Source organism: Puntigrus tetrazona, chromosome 15 (genome assembly GCF_018831695.1).
Source record: "Puntigrus tetrazona isolate hp1 chromosome 15, ASM1883169v1, whole genome shotgun sequence".
In the NCBI taxonomy this organism is placed as follows: Eukaryota; Metazoa; Chordata; class Actinopteri; order Cypriniformes; family Cyprinidae; genus Puntigrus; species Puntigrus tetrazona.
In genome coordinates, this window is record NC_056713.1 from 17120982 (window position 1) to 17137617 (window position 16636).

Sequence of the window (16636 nt, forward strand, 5' to 3'; positions counted from 1 at the left end):
AAACCCACCTAACAGTGCAACAAATTCAAATTAAAAGTGCCATTTCCTTTCACACAGATTTGACCTGTTTTGTTTAATACACAGCTACTGATTCTAATTAGTATATGTTGTATGTATGTGTACGTCAAGGCTGTTTGAAAATCTTGTGACAAGTATTATGCATTTTCACATTTCAGGGTTATAATGTGAATAATGTCAGTATGATGACTACCTATATACAGTGTTGGAAATGACCAAAATTCACTGGGGGGGATTTGTTATCTGTGAACATTATTTGTGAATTTGCAATGTTATAATGTAAGCATCATTAATTACCCTGTGTTTAATAAATAAATAAAGATTGATTAAGTGAAATTAAATAATAATTTGATAAGGCACAGAAGAGCACAAATGCAAAAGGCAAAGGCATTATTAAGGAATATTGACGGAATGTTTGACAAGACTCAGGGGCGGCATTAATGCATCTAATAATAATAAGTTTAAGAGACATTTGAATATAATTTTTAAATTATTATACTTTAAAAATGAAACTACAACCACCAGAAAGTAACTGTCTTTGTCACTGAATCATCCATTCAGTTGATTCATTTAAAACGGCTGATTAATTTAGTAATGAAGCAAATTAGTGTCTTTATGAATGGGTCATTGAATCATTGACTCACTAAATTCATTTATAAACGAATCAGCACTGTGTGAAAAACAAGATGTGCAGTGATCAGCTGTGACTTAACATTAGCTTTTTTATAAAATAAAAATGTATAAAACATCATAAAGAAATTCACATTTGTTCATAGTAAATCACTTAGTTCATAGAGATCTCACAAAGTTCCATTTTAATGAATAATGCTTCTCTACACTGTACATTGAATCTATTAGATACATGTCTATGCACTTTATTTATGTTTGTTTGTTACCATGAATGACAAAAACTGCAATCTGCTTTCACAATCTGTCCTGTGAGGTGCAGCAAAACACGCAGCGATAGAAAAGCATTTCCATCGTCTGTAGTCTGCAGGTTTTCTGGCGCAAGTCGGCGCTGTGCAGCAAAACATGTGCAGAAATGTGCATGTTAATGTGCAGTGCTGGCATTGCTTTCATATTTGTTTTGAATGGATAAAATATACAAATCACTTTAATTTCCAAATAAGCCTAACTAGTTGGAAATGAAATTTCCCCTCGAAATTATTCCCAGGACTCCGCCCTGCCTCCCTCCATTTCCAGCCCTGCCTATATAAGAAAGTTTTAATTTGAACTTGTAGATGACATCAACATACTGTAGTCTCTTTTAACTGATGTGCTGTTAGAGGTTTTAAGTGTGATGAAGTAAGTAACATGTTTTATTTTTCAATTCATTACAGGAAATTGGTGTTTTATTGATATGAATGTAAACGCCTGATAATTTTTCCTATTTTCCACAGATTCCAGAATCATAATGGAGAACTTATCCATCGTAGTCAGTTTTGAGCTGACCCTGGATCCATTTTCTGTCCCTCCAGGAGCAAAATATCCCATATTTGTCTTTGCATCTTTATCTATATGTTTGGTGCTGTTTGTAATCTGACCCTGTTGCTCCTTATAATTCTGACAGAAAGTCTCCACAAGCCAGTTTACTTCATTTTGTTCAGCCTTCCTTTGAATGATTTTGTGGGAATCACTTCCATGCTTCCCAAGGTTCTCTCTCTGACATTGTGACGGAAACCAATTACACATACTATCCTCTCTCTGTGTGCTCCAGGTTTTCTGCTCCACATGTATGGGGGTGGTGTTTTGTTCATCCTGGCTGCCATGGCTTTTGATCGCTATGTTGCCATTTGTATGCCTCTGCGATATAATGCTCCTCTCATGACACCAAAGTTTGTGATGGGAATTGTTGCTTCTTGTATGGGGCCTTGACTTTTTTTAATTGTTTTGCTGTTTTCTTTGCAGGAAGAAATTATAGATGCAGATCTGACATTTTGAATGTGTTTGTGATAATCCTTCTCTTGTTAAGCTGGCCTGGGCGGTAATACTATAGTTAACAACATTTTTGGCTTATTTACAACAGCCATAATGCAGATTATTAGTGTTTCTGTTCAAGTGTTTTGTATGTGAAGATTTTGATTACCTTGCTTGGTCACGAGTAGGTCTGATGCAAAGAGCAAGGCCATCAACACTCATGTCGCCCAGCTGGTCATTTTCATCACGTATGAGGTTGTTGGAAGTTTCACCATCCTGTCACACAGGTTCTCAAATGTAAACGCCAATCTGCAGAAGATTATGGGAATGCTCATTTTCTAGTGCCTCCACTTATGAATCCAATAGTTTATGGATTGAACAGTCATGAAATACTTAAATAATATGCTAAGAATTATGCGCAGGAAAATCAATAAGATGTAAAATATTTGTAAGATATATTTTTATATCTTTTATACGGATTATGCCAAGATATTCTACAAAACCATTTACATATTAGTGTTATGATTAATTATAAAGTGTAGCAGGACAAAAATCACATTTACTTCAATTAGCTTACAGTTAATTTTCACACTTATACATCCATGAGCAATGTATTATTTTTTTTTGACAGTCTCAGAGACCTCATCTATGAAACATGAATTATCAGTGAAGACATGGTCCTGTAAACCAACCTGTTTGTTTTTATATGTTGATACCTTTGTGTTTTGTGGGCACTATTGCTATAACATTTTCAAGTCTGAAACATAAAACAATAAAAGTGCATAAATCTGAAAAGTGCATAACTCTAATTAGTAATTAGATGGAATTGTTGCAAAAAGGGTGTTGTTTTATGCTTTGGGCCTAAATGTATATTAAATATATTCTTTTTAGGTATGATAAATGTTAATGTAATTGCAATTATTTTCAAGGCATATGCATAATGTCTTTTATTAAACGACTCAATGCTACAGGGTTTTTTATTTGTAAGAAAAACATACATTTGCATTTTTTGCATTGTGTACAATAGACCTATTGTGTAACACAGTCATACATACATCATAATACAATTTGACTTCGCTAACCCTATAGGGAGAGTGCAGCTTTTTTGGTCTATTTAACTTTGAATTTTTGGTTTTCATTGTGGTCTGCTTTGCTTTTTTACCAAAGGAAATGGCTAAAAAGAAATAAAAAAATGAAAGAAAGAGAGAAAAACAACCACTTTCCTCTTAAATCTGGAACGTGCAAATATAAATGAACATATAATTAAAACAAACTGTATATGTGGACGATTTTGTGAATAGTTAGAAAGAAAAAAGAATTCACTTAAGACTGATCACACTCTTACAAACTTTTAAGTAATGTTAGATGTTAGAAAATGGCATCTAACATTACTTAATGTAATAAAAATACTAAATATCAAAATGTTGATCTCTGATAACAAAATCTATGCTCATCTTACATTATTCAGAATTTTGTGAAATACTGCTCAACTCCTAATGCTTAAAATCTGAGCACATTTAGCAGCTAGAACTGGCTCCAAAAAATGTGTGTGAAAACAATGTATTTCAGCATTTAGTGTTTAAAATAAATAATGGCCTGTCATTATTTTAAATACTACGGAAATGCAGTGAATATCTCATGTCTATTTTAGACATTACATCATCTGGTGTTAAAAGAACGGTGGCTTCAACTCCCATGACTGTTTTTTTTCAGCATAAAAGGTGACAATGTACCATAGTCTATATGGTAGTGCATGCAAGCCTGTATTCAGTTCATACAACATACAACAGAGTATACGTGAACTAAGGTAAGGCTTATTGTAACTGTATGGTTAAGAGTGCCATTTATGCACAATTCTCTATGGTGAAAATCTATATTCATCTTTGTGTTCCATCAAGGTTTTTAATGGCTGGAAACCTTTCAAATCCCGCTTTCACATTTAATCTCAAAATTGGAAAATTTGATATCCATCCCACAGCAATATATCCGGTGTTCTTGGCTGGAGCTCTGATCTACTTGTTCTCTGTGATCTGTAATGGAACCATTCTTGGACTGATAGTCACTCAGAGAAGCCTTCACAAGCCGATGTTCTACATCCTGTTCGGTCTTCCTCTAACCGATTTAATGGGAATCACAGTCTGTCTGCCCAGGGTGCTTTTGGACATTTTAACGGAAACAAATGATGTATATTACCCTACGTGTGTTCTTCAGGGTTTTTTGCTACATTTTTATGGGGGTTCAATACCTTTTCTACTGGCAGCCATGTCAGTAGACCGGTACATAGCGATATGCGACCCGCTCAGGTATAACTCTATCATGACTCCTTGTAAAGTATGTGGAATCATAACGCTGGTGTGGGGCCTTGACTTTACCTTAATACTAGTGTTGTTTTCGCTTCAGTCTAGAATGGTAAAATGCAAATCTTTTATTACCAACGTGTACTGTGACAACCCATCTTTGCTTTTACTTTCATGTGGAGGGGATATGACTGTAAACAACATTTATGGTTTATTTATAACAGCCTTTATTCAGATCAGCAGTATCTCTATCCAGCTGTTCTCTTATACACAGATTCTCATCACGTGCATTAAACAAACACACGCCGATTCGAGAGTTAAGGCTCTAAATACATGTATAGGCCAGATTGCTGCATTTCTGCTCTTTGAAATAGTGACAACCATTGCTATAATGTCATATAGGATCCCCAACATTTCTTCCAATGCACAGAGAATTTGTGGTTTGATGATTTATACAGTCCTTCCGACTGTCAATCCAATCATATACGGAATGAAAACTAAAGATGTTAGAATAGCTTTCGTTTTGCTTTTGAAAAAGCACAAAGTCAGCCCAGGTAAAAATACGCCCGCTATTAAAAACAGAAAATAATCATGACATGTAATAAATGAAAAAGGTTTCTTTTATATTTATATTCATATTCTTTTCTATATTCCGGATGAACATTTACTAAACTATATGTGACTGTGGACCACAAAATCAGTCCCTAGGGTAAATTTCTTCTAAACTGAGATTTCTACATAATCTCATATACATATATATATATATATATATATATATATATATATATATATATATATATATATATATATATATATATATATATATATATATATATATATATATGCCTTCAATGCTGTCCAAATGAAGTTTTTAGCAATGCATATTACTAATCAAAATTACGTTTTGATAAATTGACAAAATATCTTTGTGGAACATGATCTTTAATCTTTATTTAACATCCTAATAATATTTGGCATGAAAGAAAAACAATATTTTGACCCTTACAATGTATTGTTGGCTATTGCTACAAATGTACCTATGTTACTTATGACTGGTTTTGTGATTAAGGGTCACATATTATAAGAGAATAACAAAAACATGATTTTCCCACAATATATCGGTCTAAATAATTCTTTGTAATTGTTGTGAAGGCATTAAAAGCAATTGTTAACAAATATTGGATTACCTTACTTTTTACTAGTCTTTTTCATGTGTTCATACATGAGCAAATAGAGAGAGGAAAACCCTCCTCACACCATAAAGAGTGTTGCTTTTTTGTGATGCAAAAGCTTAATGACTAAAATGAAAAAAATATGTTAATGACTAAAAATACAATTATTGAGATTTGAAATAACAAGGCCTATTTGCACAAATATCACTCTGTATTCATAAGATGTTGCTCAGATGCCTTAAAAGCAGCACAAGTTGTATTTAGTCATCTTAAGTGATTATCCGTCAGCAGTGGTAAAAATCACCTATGGGCAAAAGTTTTATAAACATGGAGTTGGTGGATAAACTTCTATTACTTATTATGAGGTGTTGTTTTGTAGAAAGTTCACAGTAGGTGTCATAACTACATCATCTGCTTTGTCAGTTAAAAGTTGCTAAAAATATAAAACGTAACTGGGCAGTTGACAAATAAAATTTCAGTTAACCCTTTTGGGTTGATGAAAATTGTTTATTTAGATATAAAATAAAAATATGCTTTGAGTTCCCACACAACAGACGATCTTGTGAATATGAACTCTGAAATGCACCGTGTCATCCAAAGGTACACGCCACGCATGGCAACTGCATTGTGTGTGGCGGTCAACAATATAAAGCTTTTCATCTTTTTTCATCATATGCATATTTGTTACATATCGAAAGCATTGCTTTGGGTTGTTGATTTACAATAAGTATGTCATGCCCCCACAATATTCATATTACTTTTATTTTTAGTGCACCATGCGCTTCTTTCAGAGCAGCAGTAGTATTCAAAATTCATATCACTGTTATTTTAAAATGCTTTGCACTGTCCACACGGCAGGAGTATTTAATATTCACATTCCTATTAATTTTATTTAACTATGTACTGCTGTTACTCTTATTTTTAGTGCACTATACGCCCCTCTTATGGCAGTAGTACTCTGTATTTAAATTACTCTTATATTTACTAAACGACGCGCTGCTCTCAGGCAACAACAATATTCATATTAATGATATTTTAGAGCAGGAGTACTCAATATTTGATTGGCCATTCATGGTTTAACCTGAACACAGCTGAAAATACAGCAGCCTACGAAAAAATATTATAATGGATTATTATATTTGCCTGAAAATAATAATAATAATGCTGTGTACCTGTACATTTTTTTCAGCTGTTTCATGTAGTGTTTCTTGTCTTTGTAGAATAGCATTCTTGATTTAGTTTTAATTGAGAACAGTGTTAATATTTATTAATATTCTATTCTATTAGAGAATCCACTCTGCCTGGCGAGGGCGAGGCGTGCAGGATTTCCGTCAGTTTTTGAAAAAAAACAGTTCTATTTGTCAGTGTGACAATGACATAAATTATAAATCATCAAAAAATGTCCAAAGTTTCTATGTTAGTAGTTTTTTCATCAAATTTATATTTGTACCGAGGGCCCAGGGGTGTGGTGAAATTTCCCCTAGTCTGACAAAGCAATTTTCTTTATACATTTACAGCAAAATCAGAGTACAGACAATACATGATCTCTCTCTGTCTCTCCTGCAGTCATTTAGATCATCAGCTCATTTTTCACAAAACCTGGAGAAGTGTTAAACATGGATGTGCTGTGGTAGCGAACAATACTTGCTGGTAAACACTTCTTACTGTTACAAATCATACAATTACTTCTCTATTAAAGCTCTATTAAACTGCTCTATTAAAGCTTGAATAAGTATAAAATTGCATATTAAAAGCTGACATAAGCGGTAGCAATTACAGTGTATTTGTGACAATAACAAACCATTCTGAAACGTCCTGTAAGAGCAATGCTTGCACAGATTCTTCACTAATGATCTTCCTCACTAATGTTCTCTGAATCTCATTCGGGTTCAAACTGATAAGCAAGATTAACAATGCCATTGTTGTCAATATTTCTTTTAGCTATTGGCAACTTGATGCTCATGAGAGAAGGGATAGCACAGTTTAGATTGAATGTAAATAATGTTTTTTTTTTTTTTTTTAAATGAAGCATTGTCATATGTTAGACTGCACCCCATACACACAATCAAGCCTAGAAAATAAGTAGTTTACCACCCCTTTAACAACACACAGTCATTGGACCTGCAGTTAATATTACACCACAGTCAGTAGCCATGAATACAGAATGAAACAGAATGGTCATGAAATAAACAGAATGACGTTAATACATAGTGAAAATAGAAGAAAAATTGTATTCCCCCACAAAGTCTATTGATGTTGCTCTACAAGTATCTTTTGTTTCCACTAAACTGAGAAAACCAATTAAAATTGTATAATGCTAAGCAGTTAAAATTTATAGAGACTAACATATGGATAGTAAAACTTTCTTAAATGATGATGAATATAATGGCAAATACAAATCTTTGTTCATTTGATTTCTGACTGCATTATAAAATATGTTAATGCAAAAACTTGAATGTATCAGAAACATCTGAGGCTTTGATTACCTTTATACCCTAAAAGTTACTAAAAGTTGCTAATTCCAACAGTATAAAACAGCATTACTAAAAGAAATTGAATACATTTGAATACATACATAAAAATGAATAGTACAAATATGAAATAATAAAATAAGTAAAAATAAAATTAAGCACATAAACATCGCTGTTTCATAAGTATATTCTAGACAAAGCATTAGCCAGTTTGTTCCTTCCTCAAGGAATCATCACATGACCAGAGGAATACTACTCATTTTATTTCATTAATCTAATTATTTAATTGCGTAATTTAGACACTTTATATGCTAAACAGATTTAGTCTGACAATGAGCCATATATCAGAAGCTGTATATTTTGTTTTTGAAACAGGTGAAAATTTTCTGTCTGATCTCTTTAGTTTTAAAACCATACACGAGTGGGTTCACGAAAAGGAGGAAAGATAAAATTGGAAATAGAAAACACTCTGCGCAGGAAAGCAGGCACAAACTCGGATCGATGTGAAAGAAGTGGAAAAGAGTATTAAACTCTAACAACAGGAAGATTTACCAAATGAGTACCACACATGTCTGAAGTGCCTTAATCTTCGTGATCAGACTGCTTATTAGTAATACACGTGATTAAAATATGAATATATGTAAATGCCACAACAGAAAGTGAAAGGCCGTGGTAAAAATTATGCAACTCAACCCAAAGATATTGTTCACCTCTATGCATCACATAAGAGTTTCATTAATGGTGTCTTATAGCAGACTAGATCTGTCATGTGTGTCTGGCAAATCCTGTAAGGAAATAGAAGAGAGCAAACTACAAATATAAGAATAAAATTTAAAAGCCACATCCCAGTTATGATTTTCACCAAGTTATTAGTAGTCATAATGGCTCCATATCTCAGCCGGGTGGCAGATGGCGATATACCTGTCATAGGCCATAGCGTAAGACTAAGATAAGATGCTCCGCCATTAAAGTGCACAAAAAGCCTTGAAGCAAACATGCAGGATATGATATCGATCTGTCCTGAGACCATATACTATACAGCAGGTGAGGAAACAGGCTTGTAGCACCTATTACATCATTGATAGGGAGGTTAAGCAACAATATGTACATTGGTTTGTGAAGATTTCTGTTCAAGCAGATTGTAATAATAATTGTGAGATTGCAGAGTAAGATAAACAAGTATGTTATTAATCCAAATATGAATGCAGGATAAATGCTCATCTCTGACAGTTCCAGAGAGTGCAAGGTCAGGACCAGTGAGAGGACAGATTCATTTGGATACATGATTAATTCTACTATTAATGGCCTACACAAACCAGAATAAACAAGCTGTTAATGATATCAATTCAAAGAAAGTGTAATAATCAAAAATAATCAATGAATATCTTGCCAGGACTTATGTGAAGTTGGTGTCCAACACTTGAGTTTCATCCTTTCATTTTGCCATATCCAGCATAATCTTACTTTGGCTACAACCTAAAAAAAGTATAAACATTAAACAACTATCTGATAAAATGGATACACAGTCACTGAGATTTAAAATAATGAAGCCTATTTGCACAAAGATCATGCAAAATCTCATAATAGTATTCAGATCAAATTACTCAGAAGAAGTAGCTCAAACTGCATTGAAATCAGCACAAGTTGTATTTAATCACCTGAAGTGACCATCCTTCAGCACTGCTGAATGTAACCTGTAGGCTAATCATTTATACTCATGGAGTTATTGGATTGGTCATGGGAGCAGGTGTTGTTTTGAGACATGTGCGTGTACTGGTAGATGTCATAACTACACCATTTGGTTAACAAAACCCCCTCCACCAAAAAAAGCGCTGTCAGTCAATGTAGCGACGCAGTATGTTGTGGTTATTGTACTTAAACTACAAATAGCAAAGTAAAATTACAGTTACTGTGGTAAAACCTTGGACAGCATTGTGGTTACTGTGCTTTAATGAAAATACTGCAGTAAAACTAGAGTTATGGTGGGAGAAGCATGGCAAATATGTTTCTTTTAGAGTTGATTTTTTGAGTTTTTAAAGCTCTCAATGACCTTGTCCCAACTTATTTAACTGAGATGCTGACTTTTCATCAAACAAACAGGATTCTTATGTCAATAAATCAACTTTTGCTGGAAGCCCCGAGGTTACGGTACAAAAACTAGGCTTTTTTTCTAGCAGGGCCCAGACTTTGGAATAAGTGTTGTGATATGTTAATGTGGATTATATTTAGTTTTTATTGCTCTCTTTTTATTGGAAATCACAGTGAGTGCAACAAAATGGACCGAGACACAGAGGTAAGTAAAATAGTAATAAGAAACTAACTAACTAAATAAGTAAAGGTCTTTGTTATCCAATTTGCATAAATATAGAGACAGATAGAGTCAGCCAAAGATGTCTCTGCGTGGCCACCAAAGCTGCCATAAACTGCCTGATGGTGCAAGTGGCAACCTATGTGTGTCATCGGGCAAGATGTAACATTTGCACGGATGAGCACACATGGGATAGCATGACTTGCCCTCGCCCCTCACTTTTGACAAACGGAGCGCTTTCACACAGAGCGCTTTCGCTGAATGACAGAAAGCTGAAGCCGACCGCATTCTACGTGCTTTTATGCTTCCTGGCCAGTGACGTCCCACCATTTCATTGGTTTGATTTCACACATGATTCAGAGCCGTCATGCTGGAAGGCATTCCCATAGCTTCACCGACGCGCTCAAGGAACTAATGCTTAGTTAATGATGACTACTGTATTTGAATGTCAGCAGAATTGCTCATGCTAAGTGGTGTGATTGGCCAGTGTTGGGGTCTGTTCATTTACCTGGACGGCTATATGAACATAGCTAATTAAAAAAAAACTAAACAAAAACATTACTTCTCACATTAATTGATTGGCTGTTCCAGCCTGTATGCATGCATAAGTTAATATGGATTTTTGCAAATTCATTAAGTACTTCAAGCAGTTTTACCTCATGCAAATTAATACTATTTTTTAATGCTCAAATTCATGACAATTTATGTCCTATAAGCTTAGATTTATCCAAAATACATAGTAAAGGCCTTTTTTCTTTCTTTCTTGTGAACAAAGAAAACATCATGATCATGTCTAATAAATCACTTAATCACGATGACGTGCCCATCTTAGTTCATGTCTTAATTAATGTGTAGTTCATCCATGAAGTCATGAATGAAAGACTTTAACTCAAGTTAGTTCCTGATCATTCATGAGATATTAATGCATGAAGTAAGGCATAACCCTTACCATAAAGTGTTACCAAGAAGTGAGAATTAACAACTCATCTGTTCTGGGCTGCGTTTCCCAGTTGATAGAGACCATTGACGATAATGGTTTCCATGATGTACATACATGCCTATTATTCTTTTGGTAAACGCATTTGGAAAAACTATAAATAATTTTAGAAAACATGTACAAACATGTGTATCTCCTAACTTTTACAATTAGTCAGTATTGTCATGGTACTAATGCAGTCCCAAGTCTCCTGCTTATGGAAACACTCTTCACCTTTCAGGCCCCCCCTTTTCTTTTCTTGAAGGCTTTAGATGTGGGTGTTGTCAGAAAAAGACTATATAACACTAATGTGTCTTTCATTACATGCCTGTAGTCTGTAGTCTCTTTGGGTGCATGAGGTGAGAAACATTATTTGATTGTTGGTAAAGTTATATTATATAAAAAACATTTTGAAGGCGTCTTGATAATAATAGTTCCTTTTCCACATATTTCACAGGGTCATAATGGAGAACTTATCCATCATAGTCAGTTTTGAGCTGACCCTGGATCCATTTTCTATCTCTTCAGGAACAAAATACCCCATATTTTTCTTTTGGCATCTTAATTTATGTGTTTGGTACTTTTGCAATCTGACCTTTGCTCCTCGTAATTCTGAGACAGAGTCTCCACAAGCCAGTTTACTTCATTTTGTTAAACCTCCTCTAATGATTTATTGGGAATCACATTCATGCTTCCCAAGGCTCTATATGACATTGTGACGGAAACCAATTACACATACTATCCTCTCTGTGTGCTCCAGGGTTTTCTGCTCCACATGTATGGGAATGCTGTTTTGTTCATCCTGTCTGCCATGGCTTTTGATCGCTATATTGCTATTTGTATGCCTCTGCGATATAATGCTCTAATGACACCCAGAGTTGTTATGATGATTTTGGCTCTGTGTGGGGTTGACTTTTTATTAATTTTCACACTGTTTTCCTTGCAGGGAATGCATTCAAGATGTAGATCCCATATTGTGAGTATATTTTGTGATAACCTTTCTCTTGTTAAGCTGGCCTGTGGTAATACTTCAGTTAACACCTTTTTTGGCTTTTTTGTAATAGCCGTAATGCAGATTATTAGTATTTCCATTCAAGTATTTTCCTATGTGAAGATTTTGATTACCTGCTTAGTTACAAGTAAGTCTGACACAAAGAGCAAGGCCATCAACACTTGCGCCGCTCAACTGGTTATTTTCTTCACGCTTGAGGTTGTCGGGACTTTCTACGCCCTGTCCCACAGGTTTGCAGATGTTAATGCAAATCTACAGAAAATTATGGGGATACTCATTTTTTTGTGCCTCCTGTTTTGAATCCAATTGTTTATGGAATGAACAGCCACGAACTACGAAAACACTTCCTTAAAATCTTACACAGAAAAATCTCTGTTTAAATGTGTTTTATTTCCTCGGTTTGTGCCAAGATGTCCTTCAACGCCTTCTCATGCTCAAAGAGATTTCAATGAATTACTTTTAGTATGTTGTTAGTAGAGGGCAATTGCACAGCAAGGATTTTGAATTAATGCCAAGACCTATATATGTTTTAAAAATGATTTATTATAATTTGAAATAAGAGATAAAAATTGCATCATACATTGCAGTCAATCACCTTCCACAATGTAACTCAGTGACTATATAGAAATCAACAAATATCAGGTGATCATAATCAATTAGTAATGTATTATTTAATGCAATAAGGCTAATAGACATTGTGCCCACAACTGATCTCCTTCTTTAAAACCTACACACACACACGCACACACACCAGGCTTTCTAACTTTTCAGAAAATGATCACCCTGGAGACAAAAAGCTATTTTCTCTTTGTTTTCTTCCAAAATGTCAAAATCACTTACATACTTATAACAGATAATGCAGAAGTGCATTATGCCATTTTCAGTGTTAACTGAGGTCTGCTATCATGAATGGCATTTTATGACAAAAGTCAGGCCCTGTCATATTATTGTACTTTCAGAATATACATTTTTCAGTTACAATAGATTTGCGACTGCATAGATATTTCTAACATAGATATATGTAAAAAGCATATGGCAAACAGATGTACGCAATGTAATGATACATTTGATGTTTGAGCATTTATAAAACATTGTGAATATTTTTATACAGTTTTTCTCGATTGCTTTGAAATTATGTCTCTTTTTTTTTATAAACTCTACACTACAACATAGTCTTACACATTGATGAGATAAATTCAGAAAAATACTACAAAGGCCTAATAAGTTACTTGTGTGCCCCCATTGTAATACACCATTGTTGAAATCCCAAAGCCATGCAGTGAACGGTTAAATAAAGGTTAATGTAAAAGTACCAACAAAAGACATTATTACTCTGAGCTGTTTACAAAGCTCTGCTGCTTTTAATTAGTTCCTTCCATGTAAATAAGCACTGGATTGACATCTCTGACCATTGCACCTCGCAGCTTTTTTAGGTTCTTTACTCATCTGGTCTTCAACTCAGCATTTATATATATATATATATATATAGTATTTATAAGAGCAAAACATTCTAATAATAGTTTGATTTATACCATTGGTAAGCAAACTCATGGATTTGACTTGTTTGTTTTTTGTTTTAAATCTTGTATTATTTTTTACTGCAGTCAAACACTGCATGCTGGAGATCCAGCACAGTACCGGAGATCATTAAGCGCTGTATTATGCATGCAATAAGGTAAGCCTTATGGCATCTTCTCCCATAGGTTTATCCCCCTGGCCATGGGTCAGAAATACTTTTGGCTTGGGGCAAAAACGTCACTAAATTTGACAAATGCGCCCCTGTGCAATTAAAATAACTACATTTCATGTGACACAAATAAAGTGGAAACAAAAAATCAAATGCAAAGTGTTTTGATGTGACATATAAATTTAGATAAGCTTGTGACGCATCATATTTCTTTTTTACACATTTTTTCAGCATTGCATAGTATAACCAATTACATGGCTTGTATTTATGAATGCAATGATCATAGGCATGTTCTATGAAAATGTTCTTTGCCATCTTTCTGTAGATAATTTATTTGATGTTCAAATAGCCATGGAAATGAAAGTGTTGTAACAACATTTTATTAAATTGAGATCTGTTAAATACAAATTTAGTCTGTTAAATGCAAATATTAAAATATTTTACAGGCTTAACATTGCACCTATGTCTAGTACTTTCCTATAAAGACATATGTGTGCATTTAATAGATTACAATAGGCAAATTAAATTTTTTTATTGCATACTGCTCTAAACAGTAGGGCAATAAAACATCAACTATAATTATATAATTTTTATCATTTAAAATTTTTACTGTAATCCTTTTGCTGAAGCTCTTTTGCTAAATGTCAAACAACTAGATTTATTATTAGGAAACATATACACATACAACACTTAATAGTAAAAATATGTTTAAGTAGAATTAAGTAGGCTAAACTTCCATAAAGACTTATGCCATCAGTGGCCTAGAAAAAAGGAAGGTCCTCCCTTCATGGTGGCTGTCGTGTAGAGATCACATGACCTGCTGAATACTGTTAAGTTAATTTCCGCCTGCCTATTTTTTGACGCTTTCAGAAAATATGGGTGTCTGTCTCTAACAAATATAAAATTTTACATCAGTTCGTGATTATTTCACACACATTTCTAACTACATCAGAAACTGTGTATCTTTTTGTTTTTGAAATAGGTGAAAATTTTCTGTCTGATCTCTTTGGTTTTAAAACCATACACGAGTGGATTTACAAGAGGTGGAAAGATAAAATTGGAAATAGAAAACACTCTGCGCAGGAAAGCAGGAACAAACTCAAATCGATGTGAAATAAGTGGAAAAAGAGTATTAAACTCTAACAACAGGAAGACGACCAAATGTGTACCACATGTCTGAAGTGCCTTAATCTTCGCATCAGACTGCTTATTAGTAATACAAGTGATTAAAATATGAATATATGTAAATGCCACAACAGAAAGTGAAAGGCCGTGGTAAAAAATGATACAACTCAACCCAACGATATTGTTCACCTCTGCGCCGTCACATAAGAGTTTCATTAATGGTGTCTTATAGCAGACAAGATCTGTCATGTGTGTCTGGCAAATCCTGTAAGGTAATAAAAGAGAGAAAACTACTATTATAAGAAAAAAATTTAAAAGCCACATCCCAGTTATGATTTTCACCCAAGTTATTAGTAGTCATAATGGCTCCATATCTCAGCGGGCAACAGATAGCGATATACCTGTCATAGGCCATAGCGGTAAGAATAAGATAAGATGCTCCGCCATTCAGGTGTGCGAAAAAGCCTTGAAGAAAACATGCAGGATATGATATTGATCTGTCCTGAGACCATATACTATACAGCAGGTGAGGAAACAGGATCGAAGCATTCATTGCATCATTGATTGGCAGGTTGAGTAACAATATGTACATTGGTTTGTGAAGATTTCTGTTCAAGCAGATTGTAATAATAATTGTTAGATTGCAGAGTAAGATAAACAAGTATGTTATTAATCCAAATATGAATGCAGGATAAATGCTTGTATTTGACAGTTCCAGAGAGTGCAGAGTCAGGACCAGTGAGAGGACAGATTCATTTGGATACATGATGAATGTTTCTAATATTAATGGCCTACACAAAACAGAATAAACAGGCTGTTTATTTTCTCAATATAAAAAAGAGTAATTATCAAAAATAATAAAAGAAAATCTTGCTAGAACTTGTGTTCAACATTTATCCATTTCATCCTTTCATTTTGTCGTATCCAGCTTCATCTTACTTACAACCTAAAAAAGGAATAAACGTTAAACAGGCTAAAATTGCCACAGTATGATTCTTTTGTTGTTGTTGTTGAAATCCACATCTCGTTAGTTTAATAAACCAAGTCCTTTACTGTACAGCATGGCCAATAATTGCCAGTCCTCATTTGCTTAAAGTTAAAGTTTTTAAATAATATTGTCTTACACAAATTGTCACGCATAACTGATCATCTTCCAACACTGTTAAATGTCAGCTGTGGGCAAAAGTTTTATACACATGGAGTTGGGTGGATAAACTCCCATTTGTGTTGTATTAGTCATGGGAACGGGTGTTGTTTTGTTGCACTGCACAGGCCTGCTGGTAGATAGCGTAACTACACCGTCTGATTTAAAAGCATCTTTTGCTTGTAGCCATATAAAATTTGCTAAAAATACTTCTATATCAAATTTTACCTGGCTGTTGACAAATAAAATGTCAGTTAACCCTTTTGTTAATGAAAATCTTTCATTTAGACTAACAGATATATGCTCTGTGTGGCCCAGATCAAAGCTGCAAACACATGGCTCAAATCAGGCTTGTGAGCCACCAGTTTTTCCAAATAAATTAAGTATTACTACATCTGATTATGTCTAACTGACATTCAAGTGCAAGACTTTATAATGAGTTTGATTCCCATTATATCCATATTTGTTACATATTGAATGTGTATGCATCTTTGTGTTGTTGTTTTACC

The 16636-nt window shown here is 34.1% G+C and overlaps 1 protein-coding gene and 4 pseudogenes across 1 annotated transcript; 3 read left to right on the plus strand and 2 right to left on the minus strand.

Moving 5' to 3' along the window:
- Positions 1-1432: 1432 nt before the first annotated feature.
- Positions 1433-2336, plus strand: LOC122358656 (annotated as a pseudogene).
- Positions 2337-3840: 1504 nt separating this feature from the next.
- Positions 3841-4821, plus strand: LOC122358375 (olfactory receptor 24-like). The gene has a single exon (XM_043258168.1). The coding sequence runs from the start codon at positions 3841-3843 to the stop codon at positions 4819-4821; it is 981 nt and encodes a 326-aa protein (XP_043114103.1).
- Positions 4822-8457: 3636 nt separating this feature from the next.
- LOC122358657 lies at positions 8458-9159 on the minus strand (annotated as a pseudogene).
- Positions 9160-11623: 2464 nt separating this feature from the next.
- LOC122358416 lies at positions 11624-12551 on the plus strand (annotated as a pseudogene).
- Positions 12552-14806: 2255 nt separating this feature from the next.
- LOC122358658 lies at positions 14807-15749 on the minus strand (annotated as a pseudogene).
- Positions 15750-16636: the final 887 nt, after the last annotated feature.